Raw genomic sequence first — 24,797 nt, 5'->3', positions numbered from 1 at the left:
GTGTGGAATCTCTCAATTACGGAGGCGACGCATAGTCCATCTGCTCCTCGTAGTCAGATGATCCAGGCACTTGGATGACATACAATATTCTAATATACTATTCGGGAAACTCCCTCAATCCTCAATCTGTTCAACGGAGCGAAAGGAAGAGCAAGGCCCAGAGTCGGCAGTTTGAATGGGTCTCTCCATAAACCAAGCTACAGAAGAAGTCCCAACACATGTATATTTGTTGACTGTCGAACAATGTTGTGCACAAATGCTCACCACTGTTATTTTCCCCCAGCTCAGCTCCAATAGGTTGGGACAAATCTGACTGCCATCAAAGGGTTCATCCATGCATGACGAGCCCATCCAACCCACTGGATGGTACACTGCTGCCTGGACACCTAGGCCATGCCAAGTACCAATATCTTTAATAGCGCACAGCAAAGTACATAGCAACAAGACTAGCTTGAGACCAGGAAAAGAGATGGGTGAAATGAACGGTAGGTCAACCCCCCCAAGGTGGGCATTCCTGAAAACAGAAGTTTCCGATGATTAAGTGACGTGGACACATAAAGCAACACACATACGGCAATCTCTCTTCCACAGATGTAATGTGAATGCCCCTTTCTGTCAATCACCAAGTGGTACAGCCACATTTGAACACCAAAACATGAATTAAAATTAAAGGAATAGACTCAACCCTCCATCACCCATCGTTTGGATACTATTATTCCGTAGGTTTAGCACAAACTCCGTTTTCAGTGGGTCAAACTGAAAGGTCTATCGCGAGTCGAACAAGAGATTTGACAGTCATTTCATGAGTAAAAAGTAGTTTAAGGCTATTCATTTGCTTTAAACACAGGTTATCCTAATCTAAAAGTAGACTGGAATGGTGGAGGGGCTAATCGTCTCGCCAGAGAATGGGTTTGAATGAACAAATAGGAATGGTGGAGGGGCTAATCGTCTCGCCAGAGAATGGGTTTGAATGAACAAATAGGAATGTGTACACAGCAACACATGGTGATATATCGGAGGGGATATATTCCATATACAAACACTGAGTGTACGAAACATGCTCTTTCCATGACATAGACCGACCAGGTGACAAGCTATGGTCCCTTATTTACTTCACCTGTTTAATCCACTTCAAAATCGGTGCAGTTGAAGGGAAAGAGACAGGTTAACAAAGGATTTTTTTTTAAAGAGCTGAGACATGGATTGTGTATGTGTGCCATTTAGACGGTGAATGGGCAAGACAAAAGATTTAAGTGCCTTTGAACGGGGATATGGTAGTTAATTGGTGCTTGAGGCCACCGGTTTGTGTCAAGAACCACAACGCTGCTTGGGCTTCTCGCTCAACAGTTTCCCGTGTGTATAAAGAATGGTCCACCAGCCAAAGGACATCCAGCCAACTTGACAACTGTGGGAAGCATCGGAGTCAACACAGGCCAGCATCCCTGTGGAACGCTTTCGACACCTTGTAGAGTCCATGCCCCGAGAAATTGAGGCTGTTCGAGGGCAAAAGGGGTTGCAATTCAATATTAGGAAGGAGTTCCTAATGTTTTGTACACTCAGTGTATATCCATCCTGTAGGAAAATGGTGGATCAGATGTTAACAGATAAATGCAGTGTAGAGGCCGGTAAACACAGATGTCGCTAAGAATGAACGTTGAAACCAAACAGATGGAGACAGGACGTCTTGTGAAGTAGAAACTCAAGAGAAATCGAGATCTTGATATGGATGTAATTACGCAGCCAATTTCAAACCCAAAATAGTTCCCCCCCCGAAAGACATGCAAGATATAAAAGGGAAACTAAGGAGGGACGAGGTATACTTGAAAAAAGGCAGACATACCGTTAGTCGGATGCCTGGCAAACGACACAGAAAATCTCTTTACTGCCGGCATAGAGAACAGCTCTGAGGAAATAAGAAGGGTAACTGGCGTTACTGGGGATACATGCTACCTGTGCACATGCCTGTATCTAGTGTGAGTGCATATGTACCTACGTGTGAGTTTTCCTGACCCCTGTCTTTTTAAACAAATATATTTTATTTATTTATTTATTTATTTAACTAGGCAAGTCAGTTAAGAACAAATTCTTATTTACAGTGACGGCCTACACACACCCTAACGACACTGGGCCAATTGTGCGCCGCCATATGGGACTCCCAATCACGGCCGGTTGTGATACAGCCTGGAATCAAACCAGGGTCTGTAGTGACGCCTCTAGTACCCGAGATGCAGTGCCTTAGACCGCTGCGTCACTCGGGAGCCCAAGTAGTTCCTCTCTATAAATGCTGCAGCTATGTACGGTGTATGTGTGCCTGTGTGTGGTCAGTGATATGCAGCATGGGAAGGCAGCATGGAAGAAGGGGTAATGAAGGAACAATGGAGAACGTGGATGGGATGGAAAAGCGAATGATAACTCAATTGTGGTTGTTTTGAATGGAGACAGAGGACTGACATTTGCGCAAGTCACCAATAGCCTAAAATGTACTTAAATCTTAAATCTTTCTGGAACAGTCTTTCGAGTCTATTCTCTCTAAAGAATATGCTACGACAAAATGATCTGGAAAGGAAACATCCAGTGATGGCAACTGAGATTTAACATCCACCTCTATTACAATAGTGTAACCATCTGGATTTGAGAGCTGTGACTGTAAACACAATCATTGCTCATTTGTCTTTGTAACATACCACTGCCTTTGGCCAGCATTATGTGTATGTGAGTGAGTGAGTGAGTGAGTGAGAGAGAGAGAGATTGCAAAAACAGAGACAAAACCCCCATCACCAGAGAAAAGCCTTGGTGTTATTCTAAACCCCGCACATCTCTAGTCTCATACAAGCAGAAGATGTAACATCTTCAAGCATAATATCAAAGCGACCGTTTCTTAACGTGTATCTAATATCGAGTATACGGTGAAAACAAAGTGCACAGTGACACCCATTGGACAAAACGTGCACTTCAATTCAATCTGCATTGGAACAATCGTTCCTCTTCACATGCAGGTGGCAGGTCATTTGGTCTTCATATTACATACTGTGCAGTTACTATCAGGGCGCTCGCTGATCTGATGACGAGAGGTAGGTGTCAGCTTTTGGATTAAATTAAGCCAATCTTTGTGCTCCAACATTTCAAGCCATATGCCCTGACGAAAACATGTGCGATAATCAGAGTTCAATTTAGACGAGGACCCCCTGGTGGCTATAATAATAGTCAACTCACCATTTCACTCTATAGTGAACCAGGAAATTGTGGTATGCAAGTGGGAATTATGCAATGCTGGATTAATGGATCTCAAGGTAGATTTCAAGCCTTCGCTTCCTTAAATAAGGGATTAATACAGAAAGTTCCCTGTTGATTAACACATCATTTTACCCCCTAGTTATGACATGCACACTGATACAGAATATATACAATTGTATAGACGAGATTTACTTAGCAGCCTAATCACACACCGGTTATGTCATGTAATCAAAGGGAGCCCATGTTGCTTTGATTAGGAGAAGCAGGATTACTGGTCATGGGTAACGCATTTGATTGTGCGCAATCCAATACCAATCCATGCATGCAATGTATAAAACCTAAATTCTTAGCATATAATCACAATTGTGGTCCCTGCTCATGCTGTTGGGGGGGGGACCACTCGAGCAGAGGATTGTTCTAGAGGCAGAAGGATAGAGGGGGGAAAGGAGGGCTCACGGATCATTTGGGTGATCAAATAACGTCTTGTCCACCAAGGTTGGGAAGGAGAGTAAAGAGTGTTTGAGCAGGAACTAAAAATGGCAGATATGGCAGACATTTGAAATTTTTAACATTTTTCTTTTTTTTACGGGCAACGTTTGGCATTTTCAGCGTCCATTTGAAAAGACAGGAGTTAGATAGCGGTCGATAGAGAGAGATGGATAGAGGAAGGACGTACCATCTCCAAAAGGCAAACCGGGGGACAGGGGGGGTTTGCGGTGGTGGGTGCGGACGTAGTCCCGCAGGTTGGGGGCGCTAGAGGACACCCCCAGGACAGAGGCACTGAAGAGGCCCGAGCACAGGGACCCTGTTGTGGAAGAACCGCGGGGTGGGAGAGAGGAGGGAAATGGGGGGGGGGGGGTTGTTAGTACTCATTGCACACCATGCGGTTCTTAATAAGAGCAGTTCAGTGTTGCTAAGGGGTGTGTGTGCCTGTGTGTGTTTATGAATAGAGTGGAGCACACAAACGGAGACCACTCCTAACACCGGCCCCTAACCCCTCCTAAAAGAAAAATAGATAAAGCCTCTCCTTAAGGTCTCCTGGGAAAGGAGACTGCCTGAAGGCTTTACACTTATATCGACAACTGGTAGGACCACAGACAAAGGATGACATAGATTTAAGAAATAAGGGGTCTTTTTAGTGTGAATACAATGCAATACGAGACTTATGAGAACCTAATTAACAAAGTGGTCAAGGACTGTGGGGACAGAAACATTGCTATTGTCACAATGAACATAGTTTTTTCTATAACCACTATTCCTACAGCAGTTGGTTATAGAAATAGTCACAGCAGAATAAGAATGCGCATTTGTTTACCCCTTTATTCTGGTCTAAAGTGAGCTGTGCTGGAATCGGTGGTTTTTGGTGGGATGCAGGGACAGCGGCAACATTTGAATGGTCATTTCAAATACAGGTTGACATAATTGAACAAGTGTGGTGCATACAGTACAGTAGGAGTATGGGAAAGCAGTGGAAAACGCACGCAGGAGTCAAACCAACCTCAGCCCCGAAGAATCCGTTGCACACTTTTATGTGTTTTATAAGGGCATAGTAAGGTGTGATTATCACGGTGTTAGAAAGTGGCTGGGGGTAACAAGCACCTCCAAAATCCTAATTGTATCTGCGGTTATATTGAATCAACTTGTGAAAGTTTCCTTGCTTCTCTTGACAGATTCATGTAAATGGAGACAGACTGGAATAGCATCCGGGGGGGGGGGCTCTGCGGAGCCCAGACCCCCATATATAGAGCCCTATTGGCAGGAGAGGTCCTTGGTGGTGGGGCTCTAAGGCTACGTCCCAAATGGCCCCCTATTCCCTACATAGTCCAGTCCTTTTGACCAGGCCCATGGTAGCGCATGATAAAGGGAATAGGGGGGCCATTTGGGACACACCCTAAGATGCATTCTCTCCACCGACTCTCCATTGACCTCTGGCCTACATAGTCTAAGCCTGGGAGCTTTGGCTGCCGTACCTACCTACCACTATGGAGTCACGGCAGCTATGCAGCCATCAGAAAGAGAGAGGAAGAAAAGGAGCGAGAGGGAGAGCGTGAGAGAGAGACAAAGAGGGAGGGAAAACAGACAGAACGAGAGAGAGAGAAAGAGAGAGGTACAGAGAGAGAGAAAGGGGGGCGAGAGAACGAGAGAGCAACAGAACGAGACAGAGAACGAGAGAGCAAGTGAGACACAGAGAGAGAGGTCATACACATGACCCAAAGAGATTAGTGAGCGCTGATGACAGCGTTGCTGAAATATGACAGTGGCAGCAGTGGTTGGCAGAAACCAGATACCCACCTAGGCCAGTCGGTTTGATCTCAGGGGACTGGCGCGAGCAGGAGGGGAAGAGGCGGTAGGAGGCGCCCTTGGAGGAGGTCTCGGAGAGGACCTGGGTGGGGACAGGGAGATTGTCACAGTGCGACAGACCGAGACAGAGGGACAAACAGCTGACACTTAGACAGGTAGCGAAATAACCAAGCAGTCACTAATGGAGACATCAAATCAAATGTTATTAGTCACATGTGCTGAATACAACAGGTATAGGTAGACCTTACAGTGAAATGCTTACCTACGAGCCCCTAACCAACAACGCAGTTTCAAAAAATACAGATAAGAATAAGAGATAAAAGTAACACGTCATTAAAGAGGAGCAGTAAAAAATAACAATATATACAGGGGGGTGCGCCGGTACTGAGTCAATGGGCGGGGTCACCGGTTAGTTAAGGTAGTATGTACATTTGAAGTCGGAAGTTTACATACACCTTAGCCAATTACATTTCAACTCAGCTTTTCACAATTCCTGACATTTTATCCTAGTAAAAATGCCCTGTCTGTCTTAGGTCAGTTAGGATCACCACTTTATTTTAAGAATGTGAAATCTCAGAATAAAAGTAGAGAATGATTATTTCAGCTTTTATTTCTTTCATCACATTCCCAGTGGGTTAGAAGTTTACATACACTCAATTGGTATTTGGTAGCATTGCCTTTAAATTGTTTAACTTGGGTCAAACGTTTTGGGTAGCCTTCCACAAGCTTCCCACAATAAGTTGGGTGAATTTTAGCCCATTCGTCCTGACAGACCTGGTGTAATTGAGTCAGGTTTGTAGGCCTCCTTGCTCGCACACGCTTTTCAGTTCTGCTAAAAACATTGTATAGGGTTGAGGTCAGGGCTTTGTGATGGCCACTCCAATACCTCGACTTTGTTGTCCTTAAGCCATTATGACACAACTTTAGAAGTATGCTTGGGGTCATTGTCCATTTGGAAGACCCATTTGCGACCAAGCTTTAACTTCCTGACTGATGTCTTGAGATGTTGCTTCAATATATCCACATAATTTTCCTGCCTCGTGACACCATCTATTTTGTCAAGTGCACCAGTCCTCCTGCAGCAAAGAACTCTAACAAAATGATGCTGCCGCCCCTGGGCTTCACGGTTGGGATGATGTTCTTCGGCTTGCAAGCCTCATCCTTTTTCCTCCAAACACATTATGGCAAACAGTTCTATTTTTCTTTCATCAGGACATTTCTCCAAAATGTATGATCTTTGGCCCCATGTGCAGTTGCAAACCATAGTCTGGCTTCTTCCTTGCTGAGCAGCCTTTCAGGTTATGTCGATATAGGACTCGTTTTACCGTGGATATAGATACTTTTGTACCGGTTTCCTCCAGCGTCTTCACAAGGTCCTTTGCTGTTGTCCTGGGATTGATTTGCACTTTTTGCACCAAAGTACGTTCATCTCTAGGAGACAGAACGCATCTCTTTCCTGAGCTGTATGACGGCTGTGTGGTCCCATGGTGTTTGTACTTGCATACTATTGTTTGTACAGATGAACGTGGTACCTTCAGGCATTTGGAAATTGCTCCCAAGAATGAACCAGACTTGTGGAGGTCTACACATTTTTTTCCTGAGGTCTTGGCTGATATCTTTTGATTTTCCAATGATGTCAAGTAAAGAGGCACTGAGTTTGAAGGTAGGCCTTGAAATACATCCACAGGTAGACCTCCAATTGACTCAAATGTTGTAAATTAGCATATCAGAAGCTTATAAAGCCATGACATCATTTTCTGAAAAAGGCACAGTCAACTTAGTGTATGTAAACTTCTGACCCACTGGAATTGTGATACAGTGTATTATAAGTGAAACAATCTGTCTAAACAATTGTTGGAAAAATTACCTGTGTCATGCACAAAGTAGATGTCCTAACCGACTTGCCAAAACTATAGTTTGTTAACAATACATTTGTGGAGTGGTTGAAAAACGAGTTAATGACTCCGACCTAAGTGTACGCAAACTTCATACTTCAACTGTACATGTAGGTAGAGTTAATTAAAGTGACTATGCATAGATGACAACAGAGTGGCAGGCAGTGGTGTGGAGAGGGGACCATGTGAATAATCTGGGTAGCCATTTGACTAGATGTTCAGGAGCCTTCCGGTGCAACTGGTGCTCTCATGCATGTTTCAGTGTTATTTGCCTCAAAGCGAGCATAGAAGTAGTTTAGCTCGTCTGGTAGGCTCGTGTCACTGGGTAGCTCTCGGCTGTGCTTTCCTTTGTAGTCTAATGGTTTGCAGGCCCTGCCACATCCGATGAGCGTCAGATACAGTGTAGTACGACTCGATCTTAGTCCTGTACTGACGCTTTGCCTGTTTGATGGTTCGTCGCAGGGCATAGCGGGATTTCTTATAAGCCTCCGGGTTAGAGTCCTGCTCCTTGATAGCGGCAGCTCTAGCCTTTTGCTCAGTGCGGATGTTGCCTGTAATCCATGGCTTCTGGTTGAGGTATGTACGTACGGTCACTGTGGGGACGACGTCATCGATGCACTTATTGATGAAGCCAGTGACAGATGTGGTGTACTCCTCAATGCCATTGGAGGAATCCCAGAACATATTCCAGTCTGTGCTGCAAAACAGTCCTGTAGCTTAGCATCTGCTTCATCTGACCACTTTTTTAAAAATGTATCTAGTCACTGGTGCTTCCTGCTTTAATTTTTGCTTGTAAGCAGTAATCAGGAGGATAGAATAATGGTCAGATGAGCCAAATGGAGGGCGAGGGAGAGCTTTGTATGCGTCTCTGTGTGAGGAGTGAAGGTGGTCCAGAGTTCTTTTCCCTCTGGTTGCACATTTAACATGTTGATAGAAATTAGGTAAAACTGGTCTCCATTCATTTGTAAAAACAGACGCATTACTTTACTAAAGAATCCACTAATAGGGACGGGCTACACAGGGCGTTAAAATGCTATGTAGCCTGAGAAGCGTTGGATTTCCGTAAAGTATTACAAAATTAAGGTTTGTCTCTTTCTATGTGGGTTTGGATTCAACCAGGCCTATCCCAGCAATACAATATCTGAACAGATGAAAGCTGTGCCTGGGTTATGTTTATTATTATTAACTCAAACAGGTAGGAACTACCTGGACTTATTCAATCAGAAACAACAACAAAATATTTTCCATTGCAAACTGTTTTCCGTTGCGTGCACCAAAAAGACACCACCCTAAATGTGGAATACACTCAATTTGGGACAGGGGACACAATAACTGACATGGCCCTGATCAAGTACCTCCATGGAGCCAGTCTTGCGGTTGCGTATCATGGGTGATCTTCTGATGCTGATTAGCTCAGAGAGAGGCAGGGCCCGGTCAGGCTCGTCCTGTGATAGGTCCTCCAGACTGCCTTGGTTGGTCTGCTTCTCCTGGTTCTGGATTGGATTAAAGAGACCGATGAGGGGGAGGGGGGGGGGGCTGTGGACAGACACACCCACCCCCACCCACACAGACACCCCACAGACCTCAGCGGAGGCTGGGCGGAAGCCAAAGCCCAGAGGGACGTTCTCCTCGTCCTCACAGCTCTTCACCCCGGGACTGAAGTGGAGCTCCACGTGGAAACGCTCCTCTGAGCCAGGGTCCTGTTCAACACACACACCGAAACACAAAACAGAAGCACTGATGCTATACGACAGAGCGAGGGAGTGAGAGGAAGAGACACATACCGACAGGATGGTACAGTAATGGTACCAGGTGCAGTAATACTTCAGAAAGAAAAGACGACTGACATAGGGACAGAGAGGCCTAACTGACCTTGTTGTTATCCTCATACAGCATGATGACTATCTGAGTCATGTAGTTGAGTTCAGAGACGGCACTGAGGTAATCCATGGCCTGTTTCCACTGCTGGTCCTTCACCTCCTGTCACACACGCAAACACACGACATTATAACCAGAGAAAACTACACCGGAAAAAAATATTTTCTGATTTTGAACCCTAGTCTGCAATATTCATGACCTTAAGTGTAGTATCACAATTGGTACTTCAAGTGAACTATCCCTTTACAACAATCCCTTTACAACAACTAACCTGGCCCCAGTGTTTGTGCCATCTTGACAACTCCTAAGCTATGATCATTGTCACTATTATCATGCCAACTAGATTTGGGACCAGGCTACTTTAACAGTGACAACGTACATCCAGGAGTCCGCCGTAGCGGAAGATGCTGAGCAGCGAGTGGACGTGGCTCTCGCTGGTGAAATAGAGGCGGGTCCGGACGTGACGCCCTGGAGACATGACCCCCCGCGAGTACCTGAACCACCAGAGGGAATGAAAGACAAAGGGTGATCACTTACGGGGGCTCTAGAGACACACCTCAATGGCGGGTTTACTGGATAGAAACTGAACCTGGGACAGTGGCAGTGGTACATAGCCAGACCTGGTCCTAGGAAAGTGGAACTCACTCCCCAACATGGTGTTATAAGAACTGCTCCTAGGGCGACCGCGGTTCCAATACTATTTCATACTATTGATTGCAAATACTTTCACATAAATTTTTTGGTATGTATTTAATTAGAAAATACAAGTAGAATATTGGAAATAAGTGTATTTTCTAAGTACTCTGTTTGGTCCTAGGGGTATTTGAAATGCATTTGGAAATCATTTAAAAATATTCAACTATCAAATAAAATTGTATTTATTTGTCACAGTCGCTGAATAGAAGAGGTATAGACCTTACTGTGAAATGCTTATTTACAAGCCCTTAACCAACAACGCAGAGTAAGTCTATGACTAGGGCCTTCCTCTGACACCGCCTGGTATAGAGGTCCTGGATGGCAGGAAGCTTGGCCCCAGTCGCTGAATAGAAGAGGTATAGACCTTACTGTGAAATGCTTATTTACAAGCCCTTAACCAACAACGCAGAGTAAGGAAATGCTAATTAAACTACAGTTTCAAAAAAAGTAACATAATAAAATAATAACCAGGGAGTCGATGTGCGGGGGTACGGGTTAGTAGAGGTAATTGAGGTCATATGTACATGTAGGTAGGGGTAAAGGGACTATGCATAGACAGAGTAGCAGCAGCTTCGGTATGGCTTGCGGTACCAGAGAGAACAGTCTATGACTAGGGCCTTCCTCTGACACCGCCTGGTATAGAGGTCCTGGATGGCAGGAAGCTTGGCCCCAGTGATGTACTGGGCCGTACACATTACCATATGTAGCGCCTTGCGGACGGATGCCGAACAGTTGCCATACCAGGCGGTGATGCAACCAGTTGCTCTCGTTGGTGCATCTGTAGAACTTTTTGAGGATCCATGCCAAATCTTTTCAGTCTACTGAGGGGGAATAGGCGTTGTTGTGACCTCTTTACGACTGTCTTGGTATGGTTGGACCACTAGAGCCCTGTCGATGTGAATGTGGGCATGCTCAGCCCTCTGTTTCCTGTAGTCCACAATCAGCTCCTTTGTCTTGCTCATGTTGAAGGAGAAGTTTTCGTCCTGGCACCACACTGCGAATTGGAGTGGGTCTAGGTTTTATGGGATGATGGTGTTGTGATCCATCGCCAGCCTTTTGAAGCACTTCATGACTACAGACGCGAGTGAGGTCGGTAGTCATTTAGGCAGGTTGCCTTGGCGTTCTTGGGCACATGGACTATGGTGGTCTGCTTGAAACATGTAGGTATTACAGACTCGTTCAGGGAGAGGTTGAACATTTCAGTTAGACACTTGCCAGTTGGTCAGCGCATGGTCGGCCCCTGCACCCTTGTGAATGTTGACCTGTTTAAAGGTCTTACTCACATCAGCTAGAGAGCGTAATCACACAATCTGGCTGGGATATGTACGTATGGTCACTGTGGGAGCGGCGTCATCAATGCACTTATTGACGAACCGGTGACTGATGTGGTCTACTCCTCAATGCCATCGGAAGAATCCCGGAACATATTCCGGTCTGTGCAAGCAAAGCAGTCCTGTAGTTTAGCATCTGCGTCATCTGACTACTTGCGTATTGAGCGAGTCACAGGTGCTTCCTGCTTAAATTCTTACTTTTAAGCAGGAATCAGGAGGCTGGAATTATGGTCAGATTTGCCAAATGGAGGGCGAGGGAGAGCTTTGTAAGAGTCTCAGTGTTTAGAGTAAAGGTGGTCCAGCTTTTGTCCCCTCTGGTTGCACATGTGACACGCTAATAGAAATGAGGTAAAACGGATTTAAGTTTTCCTGCATTAAAGTGCCAGGCCTCTTCTGGATGAGCATTTTCTTGTGTGCTTATGGCCTTATTCAGCTCGTTGAGTGCGGTCTTCGTGCCAGCATCGGTTTGTGGTGGTAAATAGACAGCTACAGATGAAAATTATCCTGGTAAATAGTGTGGTCTACAGCTTATGAGGTACTCTACCTCAGTTGAGCAAAACCTAGAGACTTCCTTAATATTAGAGATCACGCACCAGATGTTATTGACAAATAGACACAGACCACCACCCTTCGTCTTACTGGGACGTAGCGGTTGTCTTGCAGCTGCATGGATTTAAAAACAACAACGTATTTTACCTTTATTTCAACTAGGCAAGTCAGTTAAGAACAAATTCTTATTTAACCTTAACGACGCTGGGCCAATTGTGCGCAGCCCTATGGGACTCCCAATCATGGCCGGTTGTGATACAGCCTGGAATCGAACCACGGTCTGTAGTGACGCCTCTAGCACTGAGATGCAGTGCCTTAGACCGCTGCACTACTCGGGAGCCCTGGAAAACCAGCCAACTGTATATTATCCATGTCGTCGTTCAGCCACAACTCGGGGAAACATAAGATATTATGATAAAAAAAAAAAATCTTTGTCCAGCGGTACACACCCATTATAACAGGGATCTAATAAGAACTCGGGCTCAGACAATGGACAAAGACAGTGTGGGACCAACTGCAGCACAGTGATGAGTATCTATAACAACAACTGATCCTAGATCAGTGGCACCGAGCCACAGACCATGGTCACAGGTGGCACTGCAACTCACAGTGGGTGCAGCTTGTTGACGGCCTCGTCCTCGTGGGTCCTCTGCAGGTCTAGCTGGATCTTCTTCATCAAGGGCAAGCAGTAGGCCTGGGCAATGTCCATCTTCTCTGGCTTATTGATGCCATACTCCTGGAGAGAGAAACAGAACAATTTCATGCTCAAAGATGTTACTTCGTGTTGAACATTTTCTGGCAGGTTCCTAAAACTGTAATTTCATAGCCAGGCTTACTGTACTTGAAGGGATAGCAAAGTAAGCTTAGTCGGCATTACGCACTTGAAAAGGAAACGATAAAGAGTACGAAAGAAGCATCTTGAGCCATAATCATCCTCATAGACTGAGGGGACGGGAGTCTAAAGTAACACGCTGGTCAAAAATTCTTTCCTCTGTGTGTGTGTGTGTTCACGTTTCTCTATCCAACAAGGAGCAAAGAAATGTTCAGGGGTCATGCTCCCCGCTTGATAGGTCGAGACCACTGCCATAGTCCCCGTTTGCGCAGGTAAACGTGAACGTGTGGGTATTCGTCTTCCCCTCACCTGAGGTATGACGATGTCGGCCAGGGCACGGGACAGCCTGAACAGCTCCAGTGTGTCCTCCAGGCCCAGCGTGGCGTTGTGCTGCGTGTCGTACTTCACACAGTCGTAGATGTCTGGGATCTTACTGATGTCGTAGCGGCCGCTCTTATTCCGGAAGTCCCTTTCCAGCTTGGACCAGCGCTGCAGCATCAGCTCCAGGGTCTCACTGTGGTACAGCTGCAGGTCTGGGAACAGGAAAGGACTTAGCTTAGAGCAGACAGTTAGCGTAGCTTACACCAGACAGTTAGCGTAGCTTACACCAGACAGTTAGCGTAGCTTACACCAGACAGTTAGCGTAGCTTACAGCAGACAGTTAGCGTAGCTTACAGCAGACAGTTAGCGTAGCTTACAGCAGACAGTTAGCGTAGCTTACAGCAGACAGTTAGCGTAGCTTACAGCAGACAGTTAGCGTAGCTTACAGCAGACAGTTAGCGTAGCTTACAGCAGACAGTTAGCGTAGCTTACAGCAGACAGTTAGCGTAGCTTACCGCAGACAGTTAGCGTAGCTTACCGCAGACAGTTAGCGTAGCTTACCGCAGACAGTTAGCGTAGCTTACAGCAGACAGTTAGCGTAGCTTACAACAGACAGTTAGCGTAGCTTACACTAGACAGTTAGCGTAGCTTACAGCAGACAGTTAGCGTAGCTTACACTAGACAGTTAGCGTAGCTTACACTAGACAGGAATTCAATTGATGAAATAACATGTATGGACTCATGTAGTAACCAGAACAAAAGTGTTAAATCAAAAAATATTTTATATTTTTCAAAGTAGCCACCTTGATGACAGCTTTGCACACTCTTGGCATTCTCTCAGACAGCTTCACCTGGAATGCTTTTCCAACAGTTCCCATATATACTGAGCACTTGTTGGCTGATTTTCCTTCATCCCAAACCATCTCAAATTGGGTTGAAGTCAGGTGATTGTGGAGGCCAAGTCATCTGATGCAGCACTCCATCACACTCCTTCTTGGTCAAATAGCCCTTACACAGACTGGAGGTGTTTTGGGTCATGACTGGGAATACAGATATGCATCTGTTGGTCACAGATACTTTTATAAAAAATAAAAAATAATTTAAAAAAGGGCCCCAAAGGATCTTGTCACAGTATCTCTGTGTATTCAAGTTGCCATCAATAAAATGCAATTGTGTTTATTGAAGCTTATGCATGCCAAAAAAAACCATAATCAGCAAACCACATGACAGCGGTTGTGAGGCCAGTTGGACATACTGTAAAACTAGCTAAAACGATGTTGGAGGCGGCTTATGGTAGAGAAATGTACATTAAATTCTCTGGCAACAGCTCTGGTGGACATTCCTGTAGTCACTATGCTAACTGCACACTCCCTCAAAAAATCTGTGGAAAGGTGTTTTAAAACTGCACATTTTAGACTGGCCTTTTATTGTCCCCAGGACAAGGTGCACCTGTGTAATGATCATGCTGTTAAATCAGCTTCTTGATATGCCACACCTGTCAGGTGGATGGATTCTCTTGCCAAATGAGAAATGCTCACTAACAGGGATAAATAAACACTTTATATGTAGCATTTATATTTCTGTTCAGTGTATATCACATTAGCAAAATGTAAACAAAACTGGAGAAACCTAGTCATTTTGAGGTATATTTTTGACACAACGGCATTCCCGATAGCTAGCAAAAGAGTGTAGGAGCGGTAGATAACTAACCGTCAATAACTTTAGCTAGCTAGCCAAGTAACTTCTCTATCGAACGGAGGTAAAACAATTCACTTATTTACAGTTGGCTAGTTAGCTTCCGCACCGCTCTTTGGTAGCAAATGTAACAGTGAATCCAAACCTGGAAAGCAGTCTCCACTAATGTTTACATTTTGACCTATTAGGAATGGGTCAAAAAGTCTTATAATCGGACAATAAACTATTTAAATTCCATTCAAGTCTAAACAGAGAACAGACCTGCAGATTTGGGGTCCTCGAGCCTTTTGCGGATCTGGGAGGTGAGTCTCTGGATGAGGGCGTAGACCTGGTCACACGTCCTCACTGGGTTCCCTATGATCTTCATGGAGTTAACCAGAGAGGGGCTGCCTGTAGGGGCCAGCTGCAGCACATAGTAACAGTCACATGCTATTACAGTGGTACAAATCGTGCAGCACTTAATGGAACTGGTGGCAATGCCACTGTTGGTATCCATAACAGGTAGTGTTGAAATGTTACGTGAGACTCTGGATATTGACAGCAATGGCATGATCAGTTGAAGGCGGTACAGTAAGGAATGGATAGGAAACAGGATGGTAGATTAAAAACAATCAAATCTCAAAAACACTTTTCAAGGACTGCTCAAGTTGATGGAATTGCCAATGGAGCCTCACATCAGTGTAACGGGTGACCATAGTTTACTTAACGCCAGCAGCTATAATACATTATGATGTAGTTACTGTATAATGTATTGAAATACTCGTCATGAGGCAGCAGGTTAGCCTAGTGGTTAGAGCGTTCAAAAATATAAAAAATAAAAATTAAAAATAAAAATGAGCATGTCATAATGATTCTTAGTTGAATGCACATTATTATTATTGGCTCATTCATGCTTATTATAACTATTAAGGCATTACACCTGCAGGCTTTTTTTATTCAACCTTTAACTATGCAAGTCAGTTAAGAACAAATGCTTATTTACAATGACGGCCTACACCCAGACGACGCTGGTCCAACACGGAGATGAAATGCCTTAGCCTGGCGCGCCACTCGGGAGCCCCGAGTTAAATGTTAACCATTTCAAAAACAGGGCTTTCCTCCTATGGCCTTTCCAAACAACGACTGGGTGGGTAGCAGTGGTCTCGATGACGGAATCTACAGACTGTACCTTTTGGTAGTCTGCCTCAGTGAAGTCCTGGTCTTTCTGCATGATCTCATGGAGGCGGGCCTTCACCCTCTGCTGGCAGTCGGTCAGAGACTCACTGTCGCTGTCCAGCATGCCGTTCATGTTGGCACTCTTCACCATCTGCACCAGGATGGGAGTCAGCTCCCCCTCCAGAGCCAGCAGACCCTACACAATAAGACAGTTATGAGATATACACACACACGCAACAATATGTTCTGTACACAGAAAGTGTTCATACATGCAAAGGGAGAGATGTATTGACACTGAACACAAATGAAAGGAACCAGGCTTACATATACAGCGAGCATGCATCACAAACACACACACACACACGTTGTACTGTAAACATACCTTCGCAAAAGCGGCAGCGGTCATCTGTACACGGCCTTCGTCTGAAGCGTAGATCTTGAGGTCGTGGCGGTAGGTACTGTGTAAACGAAGCAGACCACAGCCAGGAAAACCGGCATAGTCCCCTACAGGGTCACACACACACACACACACACACACAGAGTGAGGAACATCAGGCTTACAGGACATCACAGAGGAAGGGAGAGCGAGAATTAAAGGATGCCTGCCAGATGAAGCTAGTGGGAGAAGTTATAGCAGGATGGGCTCATTGTAATGACTGGAACGGAATTATTGGGAACGAGTCAAACATGTGGGTTCCATATGATACGGTTCCAATAATTCCATTCCAGACATTTACAATGAGCCAGTCCTCCTATAGCACCTCCCACCAGCATCCTCTGGTGCGCGCCTACGTAACAGCACAGACTGTATGTGCACAAAAACATATAGGTAGTATATATCTGCAGTTGGAGGGAGGAAACCGTGTTGATTTTGTGACAAAAAAATCAAATAAAAATATCAGTCAACTGGATTCTGTTCACCTGAAAAGGAAGGAAAGCAAGTCCTTCACATCTCATACCTGGGATGAAAAATGGTTAAAAACACATGGAATGTGGTCGAAACCCTTAACTAACCAATTCAGTTATCATGCTCGTTTTCGTTTCGAAAGTGAAACCGAAGCTACGCTGCTGGTAAACAATTCAGACAAACAATTCCAACCCATGGAGAATTGCCAGGAGCATTGTTAGTAGGAGATGATCCCGCAGTCACTGAACGGCTTCAAAACTTGCTGAGTCATGAAACTGCATTTGCAGATGACCAAACACCTTTGCGTCCTTGGATCGTCGGATCACCTCATGGACCCTTTCACACAAACCTACAGCAAAAGACATATCGTTCTTATGATAAAACCCAAACCTCCCAAGGTTCCCAGGTTAGCCAGTGGAATGGGTGAGTAGTGTAATGAGGACGATGCAGTTTGAATGGATCCATTCGTGACAGTTAACAGCGGAAGTCCAAGCCCTTCTTACCAATAAGAGACTCGAAGCCAAGGCCCCCGCAGCTACCTTCTAGTATACAGTGCAAGAGGTAAGAACACAAGAGCAGAATTAACAGAAAACGTTTGCTACTCTTAACACTCCTCTGTACATATTGTTTTTTTTGTGGTAATGTTTACCCATTTTTCTCCTCAATTTCATGGTATCCAATTGGTGGTTAGTCTTGTCCCATCGCTGCAACTCCTGTACGGACTCGGGAGAGGCTAAGTTCGAGAGCTGTGCGTCTGACGAAACACGACCCCGCCAAGCCGCATTGCTTCTTGACACATGCTCGCTTAACCCGGAAGCCAGTCGCACCAATGTGTCGGAGGAAACTCTGTACAGCTGGTGACCGAAGTCAGAGTGCATGCGCCCGGCCGCCACAAGGAGTCGCTAGAGTGCGACGGGACAAGGACATCCAAGCCGGCCAAACCCTGCCCTAACCCGGACGACGCTGTGCCAATTGTGTGCCGCCTCATGGGTCTCTCGGTCGTGGCCGGCTGCAACACAGCCCGGGATCAAACCCGGAACCGTACTGAGGCCTCTAGCGATGCAGTGCCTTAGACCGCTGTGCCACTCTGGAGGCCCTGGTACAAAAACTATATTTTATATAAATCATTTTTTTAAAGCATAGCAAAGAAAACGGAAAAAAATGATATATAATGATATATATATATATATACACAGTGAGGGAAAAAGGTATTTGATCCCCTGCTGATTTTGTACAAAGAAATGATCCGTCTATAATTTTAATGGTCGGTTTATTTGAACAGTGAGAGACAGAATAACAACAAAAAAATCCAGAAAAACGCCTGTCAGAAATGTTATAAATTGATTTGCATTTTAATGAGGGAAATAAGTATTTGACCCCTCTGCAAAACATTACTTAAGTACTTGGTGGAAAAACCCTTGTTGGCAATCAGAGGTCAGACATTTCTTGTAGTTGGCCACCAGGTTTGCACACATCTCAGGAGAGATTTTGTCCCACTCCTTTTTGCAGATCTTCTCCAAGTCATTAAGGTTTCGAGACTGACGTTTGGCAACTCGAACCTTCAGCTCCCTCCACAGATTTTCTATGGGATTACGGTCTGGAGACTGGCTAGGCCACTCCAGGACCTTAATGTGCTTCTTCTTGAGCCACTTCTTTGTTGCCTTGGCCATGTGTTTTGGGTCATTGTCATGCTGGAATACCCATCCACGACCCATTTTCAATGCCCTGGTTGAGGGAAGGAGGTTCTCACCCAAGATTTTACGGTACATGGGCCCGTCCATCGAACCTTTGATGCGGTGAAGTTGTTCTGTCCCCTTAGCAGAAAAGCACCCCCAAGGCATAATGTTTCCACCTCCATGTTTGACAGAGGGGATGGTGTTATAGGCAGCATTCCTCCTCCTCCAAACTCGGCGAGTTGAGTTGATGCCAAAAGCTCCATTTTGGTCTCATCTGACCACAACACTTTAACCCAGTTGTCCTCTGAATCATTCAGATGTTCATTGGCAAACTTCAGATGGGCATGTATATGTGCTTTCTTGAGCAGGGGGACCTTGCGGGCGCTGCAGGATTTCAGTCCTTCACGGCGTAGTGTGTTACCAATTGTTTTCCTGGTGATTATGGTCCCAGCTGCCTTGAGATCATTGACAAGATCCTCCTGTGTAGTTCTGGGCTGATTCCTCATGGCTCTCATGACCATTGCAACTCCACGAGGTGAGATCTTGCATGGAGCCCCAGGCAGAGGGAGATTGACAGTTCTTTTGTGTTTCTTCCATTTGCGAATAATCGCACCAACTGTTGTCACCTTCTCACGAAGCTGCTTGGCGATGGTCTGGTAGCCCATTTCAGCCATGTGTAGGTCTACAATCTTGTCCCTGACATCCTAGGAGAGCTCTTTGGTCTTGCCCATAGTGGAGAGTTTGGAATCTGATTGATTGATTGATTGCTTCTGTGGACAGGTGTCTTTTATACAAGTAACAAACTGAGATTAGGAGCACTGCCTTTAAGAGTGTGCTCCTAATCTCAGCTCGTTACCTGTATAAAAGACACCTGGGAGCCAGAAATCTTTCTGATTGAGAGGGGGTCAAATACTTATTTCCCTCATTAAAATGAAAATCAATTTATATCATTTTTGACATGGGTTTTTCTGGATTTTTTTATTGTTATTCTGTCTCTCACTGTTCAAATAAACCGACCATTAACATTATAGACTGATCATTTCTTTGTCAGTGAGCAAACGTACAAAATCAGCAGGGGATCAAATACTTTTTTCCTCTCACTGTGTGTGTGTGTGTGTGTGTGTGTGTGTGTGTGTGTGTGTGTGTGTGTGTGTGTGTGTGTGTGTGTGTGTGTGTATATATATATATATATAGTTGGAAGCATATATATAAAAATCATATCGGCCCGCCGTCTAGTCATCTAAAAATAGTCACTTTCCACTTAGTTTGCTAGGCTTTGCTTGGAAGAGTAGTTTATCATGCATTGTCTAGTGTAGGTATTATTTTAGAAAGCATACATGGAAAGGGAAAGCCTAATGCAGATATAGTGATGTTACTACAGTACCTTGGGATTAGAACATTACAATAAACCTGGGTATGAAAATGACACTAGGCAGGAAGGGGAGAGTGGACCTCCCTTGTACATTTGTGGACAATTCAAAATACAAAAAATATATATTTCAAAATCCTCATGTGTAAAACATGCTTGACTAATGAACAAGACCTGGCAAATTCCATGTTGAATAATCCTGCAGTGTGTTTGTGCTTAGTGTTTAATTTTTGTTCGAAATTCAGTGTGATTAACGATCATGACAGTGCATCTTCTAAAATGCCCATATGCCCTTTCATTCAGAAAATCGGACTCCTCCTCTGAACCTAAAACAAAACGTGTCAATGACACCCAGTATGTAAAGAACAGTAACACGTGAGGTCATGGTAGAGAGCCTTTGGAGGAGGTGAAATCAGAGTGTAAATGTCAAACGGAAAGAAAGGTGTTTGTCTTTGTTTGAGATTGGATCCCCCTTCAGAATGAGAAAGGCAGGCATAAGTGACGCTGGCACAAATCCTCACCAGATCATAATGTGTTTGAGACTTGAGACTTTCCAAATCTCCCATTGACCTCAATTCATGATTTACAAAAATAAAACTGAGTTAAGCACATGGATCTCAAGTTAGCCTTTGGGACATTGTGTAAAGTCCTGAGTTTTTCCTGACCTTGTGACTTCACAAAGAGAAATTAGGGGCTCTGTAAATGTGTTACTGGATGTTGTGAGACAGAATATGCAGAGACATTTTCTTATCACTTTACAGCTTTATCTACATGTAATTCAACTGCTGTTTATAGCAGTAGTTGAATGTATTTACATTGAAACCAGAGGTGCTTTAAAATTATTTGGATTTGACTAAATTGTCCCCATACAAACTCCCATCTAGCCCTAGGTCCGTATATAGAATTAGTATACAGTCCAGTGTAGTGGTGAGGTGTGGCGTGTCCAGTAGTACAGTACTGCACCTTGTCCTCCAGGGTACATGCAGCGGAAGGCCCTGCCCAGCTCCTCAGCCTGTACCCTGCCTGCCGGGGTCAGCTCCCCTCCCCACTTCAACACCAGCAGTAGAGACGGACCCTCCTTCGGACCTTCTGTACAACAATAATACACATGCACGCACACACACACCTGCATTAGGTCCTGCAGTTAAATCACAAAAAAAAGCTGAAAGGGTCAAAAGTACACTACATGACCAAAAGTATGTGAACACCTGTCGAACATCTCATTCCAAAATCATAGGCATTAATATGGAGTTGGGTCACCCTTTGCTGCTATAACAGCCTCCACTCTTCTGGGAATGCTTTCCACTAGATGTTGGAACATTGCTGCGGGGACTTGCTTCCATTCAGCCGCAAGAGCATTAGTGAGGTCGGGCAATGATGTTGGGTGATTAGGCCTGGCTCACAGTCAGCAATCCAATTCATCCCAAAGGTGTTCAATGGGGTTGAGGTCAGGGCCCAGTGCAGGCCAGTCAAGTTCTTCCCCACCAATCTCGACAAACCAGGATCTCACTTTGTGCACGGGGGCATTGTCATGCTAAAACAGGAAAGGGTCTTCCCTAAACTGTTGCCACAAAGTTGGAAGCACAGAATTGTCTAGAATGGTCATTGTATGCTGTAGGGTTAATATTTCCCTTCACTGGAACTAAAGGGCCTAGCCCAAACCATGAAAAACAGACCCAGACCATTATTCCCCCTCCAAACTTTACAGTTGGATGCACATTGGGGCAGGTACTGTTCTCCTGGCATCTGCCAAACCCAGATGAATCCGTTGGACTGCCAGATGGTGAAGCGTTATTCATCAGAGAAAGCGTTTCCACTGCTCCAGAGTCCAATGGCGGCTAGCTTTACATCACTCCAGCCGACGCTTGGCATTGCACATCTTAGGCTTGTGTGCGGCAGATCGGCCATGGAAACCCATTTCACGAAGCTCCAGATGAACAGTTATTGTGCTGACATTGCTTCCAGAGGCAGTTTGTGAAGACAAACTATTTTTACGAGCTACGAGCCTCAGCAGTCCTGTTCTGTGAGCTTGTGTGGCTTACCACTTCACGATTGAGCCATTGTTGCTCCTAGACATTTCCACTTCACAATAACAGCACTTAGTTGACCGGGGCAGATCTAGCAAGAGAAGTTTGACGAACTGTCTTGCTGGAAAGGTGGCATCCTACTGGAACAAGGTGCAATGTTGAAATTCACTGAACTCTTCAATAAGGCCATTCTACTGCCAATGTTTGTCTATGGAAATTGCATGGGTGTGTGCTCGATTTTAAAAACCTGTCAGCAACGGTTGTGGCTAAATTGCCATATCCACATACTTTTGTATATACAGTTGAAGTCAGAAGTTTACATACAAGTTTTAATGACTCCAACCTAAGTGTTTTTCAACCACTCCAAACATTTCTGGTTAACAAACTATAGTTTGGCAAGTTGGTTAAGACATCTACTTTGTGCATGACACAAGTGATTTTGCCCCAAAAAATGTACAGACTATTTTACTTATAATTCATTGTATCACAATTCCAGTGGGTCAGAAGTTTACATACACTACGTTGACTGTGCCTTTAAACAGCTTGGAAAATTCCAGAAAATTATGTCATGGCTTTAGAAGCTTCTGATAGGCTAATTGACAACATTTCTGTAATTTGGAGGTGTACCTGTGGATGTATTTCAAGACCTACTTTCAAACTCAGTGCCTCTTTGCTTGACATCATGGGAAAATCAAAAGAAAATCAGCCAAGACCTCAGAAAACAAATAGGAGACTTCCACAAGTCTGGTTCATCCTTTGGAGCAATTTCCAAACGCCTGAAGGTACCACCTTCATCTGTACAAACAATAGTACGCAAGTATAAACACCATGGGACCACACAGCCGTCATACCGCTCAGGAAGGAGACGCATTCTGTCTCCTGGAGATGAATGCAATTTGGTGCATAAAGTGCAAATCAATCCCAGAACAGCAGCAAAGGACCTTGTGAAGATGCTGGAGGAAACAGGTACAAAAGAATCTATATCCACAGTGAAACGAGTCCTATATCGACGTAACCTGAAAGGCCGCTCAGCAAGGAAGAAGCCACTGCTCCATAACCGCCATAAAAAAGCCAGACTACGTTTTGCAATTGCACATAGGACCAAATATCGTACTTTTTGGAGAAATGTCCTCTGGTCTGATGAAACAAAAATAGAACTGTTTGCCATAACGACCATCGTTATGTTTGGAGGAAAAAGGGGGAGGCTTGCAAGCCAAAGAACACCATCCCAACGTGAAGCACGGGGGTGGCAGCATCATGTGGTGGGGGTGCTTTGCTGCAGGAGGGACTGGTGCACTTCACAAAATAGATGGCATCATGAGGCTGGAAAATTATGTGCGTATATTGAAGCAACATCTCAAGACATCTGTCAGGAAGTTAAAGCTTGGTCGCAAATGGGTATTCCAAATGGACAATGTCCCCAAGCATACTTCCAAAGTTGTGGCAAAATGGCTTAAGGACAACAAAGTCAAGGTATTAGAGTGGCCATCACAAAGCCCTGACCTCAATTCTATAGAACATTTGTGGACAGAACTGAATAAGCGTGTGCGAGCAAGGAGGCCTACAAACCTGACTCAGTTACACCAGCTCTGTCAGGAGGAATGGGACAAAATTCACCCAACTTATTGTGGGAAGCTTGTGGAAGGCTACCCAAAACGTTTGACCCAAGTTAAACAATTTAAAAGCAATGCTACCAAATACTAATTAAATTGTATGTAAACTTCTGACCCACTGGGAATGTGAGAGACATAAAAGCTGAAATAAATCACTACTATTATGCTGACATTTCACATTTTTAAATAAAGTGAGGATCCTAACGGACCGGATACAGGGAATGTTTACTAGGATTTAAAGGTCAGGAATTGTGAAAAACTGAATTTAAATGTATTTGTCTAAGATGTACGTAAACTTCCGACTTAAACTGTATAGTGCATGTGTAATCATGAACATGACCAGATAGAGTGTACGGTTGTGACTCCCTACCTTCTTCCTCACTGGAGGCTTTGGGCTGTCCATTGGGCAGGTAGGTGAGCTGCACTTTCCTGTTGATGCCTGAGAAATGCCCATACCTGGAAGACACACGGGATATCTTCACTTAATGAAGCTTCAGTCATCATTATACATGTACAGCACACACACAAACCCAGACATTGAACTCAACTCCAATCTAAATCTGTCAAGTCAGGAAGTACATTTAAAAAAAGACCCACATTTTTTAAATATAAATATTTTCTTGGATTGATTTCAATTATTTATTGGACTATATTTCAATGAATCACCTGAATTTATTTATTTTTCTCCCTCCCATGGAATTGACTCCAACCTTGCTGGACACGTTTAATTTCAGAACCATGGTTGAGAACAGTCTCCCACTAGCTTCAAATGCTAGCTAGCAGGTGCTCAGTCTGTCAGTCAGTAAGTGGCTAGTTAGGCTAGGCTAAACTAGCTGCCTACCATGTTTCTGGAAACATGTTTTGGGTTGTTTTTGTGTGTGAACTTTGGACACCCGCTGTCACTGTGTGTCACTATTAAACCCTCATGTGCCATACCAGCGCTGTCCTTTGGGATGTGACAGGCGTTTGGTTAAAGTGCATAGCACTCAGGGGTGAAAGACGACACCATTGGGATTCCACCCACCCGGTTGTGTAAAATTGTCTCTCGGCCTCCCCTGTGGATACAGTGCTGTGGCAATAGTGAGGGCTGCGCTATGTTACAGCAGCTGTTCAATGCACCGGCTATGATAATAATTTTGCATATCCGACACTAATAGAAACATACTGTCCTCTAATTGGAAAACATTTGGGACAAACATGTAGTATGACAAGATTTACAGACCAAGTACATGATGGCCCCGTGATGGAAAATGGATTTGATAGGCGATACGATCAGTGTTAACGACTGATCCTGGATTCCCCATAGCTTTAGCCCAAC

General features: G+C 44.6%; 1 protein-coding gene across 14 annotated transcripts in view; it reads right to left on the bottom strand.

Annotated features, from left to right (window-relative positions):
* LOC109867834 (inositol hexakisphosphate and diphosphoinositol-pentakisphosphate kinase 1) overlaps nucleotides 1-24,797 on the bottom strand; it is a 68,964-nt gene that overhangs the window by 20,191 nt on the left and 23,976 nt on the right. For 4 of the 14 annotated variants that reach the window (XR_004204787.1, XM_020457156.2, XM_020457157.2 and 1 more), the window contains exons 14-26: nucleotides 23,850-23,935; nucleotides 20,803-20,928; nucleotides 16,270-16,391; nucleotides 15,901-16,083; nucleotides 14,994-15,135; nucleotides 13,026-13,249; nucleotides 12,493-12,620; nucleotides 9,688-9,811; nucleotides 9,303-9,410; nucleotides 9,014-9,130; nucleotides 8,786-8,923; nucleotides 5,527-5,617; nucleotides 3,911-4,039 (exon numbers count right to left, since the gene is read on the bottom strand). Coding sequence is in view for 13 of the 14 variants with exons in the window: in XM_020457156.2 (XP_020312745.1) it covers nucleotides 3,911-4,039; nucleotides 5,527-5,617; nucleotides 8,786-8,923; nucleotides 9,014-9,130; nucleotides 9,303-9,410; nucleotides 9,688-9,811; nucleotides 12,493-12,620; nucleotides 13,026-13,249; nucleotides 14,994-15,135; nucleotides 15,901-16,083; nucleotides 16,270-16,391; nucleotides 20,803-20,928; nucleotides 23,850-23,935 (1,718 nt within the window). In the remaining variant the exon portion in view is untranslated. Of the gene's footprint in view, nucleotides 1-1,840; nucleotides 1,904-3,910; nucleotides 4,040-5,526; nucleotides 5,618-8,785; nucleotides 8,924-9,013; nucleotides 9,131-9,302; nucleotides 9,411-9,687; nucleotides 9,812-12,492; nucleotides 12,621-13,025; nucleotides 13,250-14,993; nucleotides 15,136-15,900; nucleotides 16,084-16,269; nucleotides 16,392-20,802; nucleotides 20,929-23,849; nucleotides 23,936-24,797 lie in introns of all 14 variants that reach the window. The other 10 variants (XM_031801165.1, XM_020457158.2, XM_020457165.2 and 7 more) reach the window with 5 other exon arrangements.

This window comes from Oncorhynchus kisutch, linkage group LG22 (assembly GCF_002021735.2).
Source record: "Oncorhynchus kisutch isolate 150728-3 linkage group LG22, Okis_V2, whole genome shotgun sequence".
NCBI lineage: Eukaryota > Metazoa > Chordata > Actinopteri > Salmoniformes > Salmonidae > Oncorhynchus > Oncorhynchus kisutch.
Note: the sequence above shows the minus strand (reverse complement) of the source record. Positions and strands in the feature narration are given on the sequence as shown.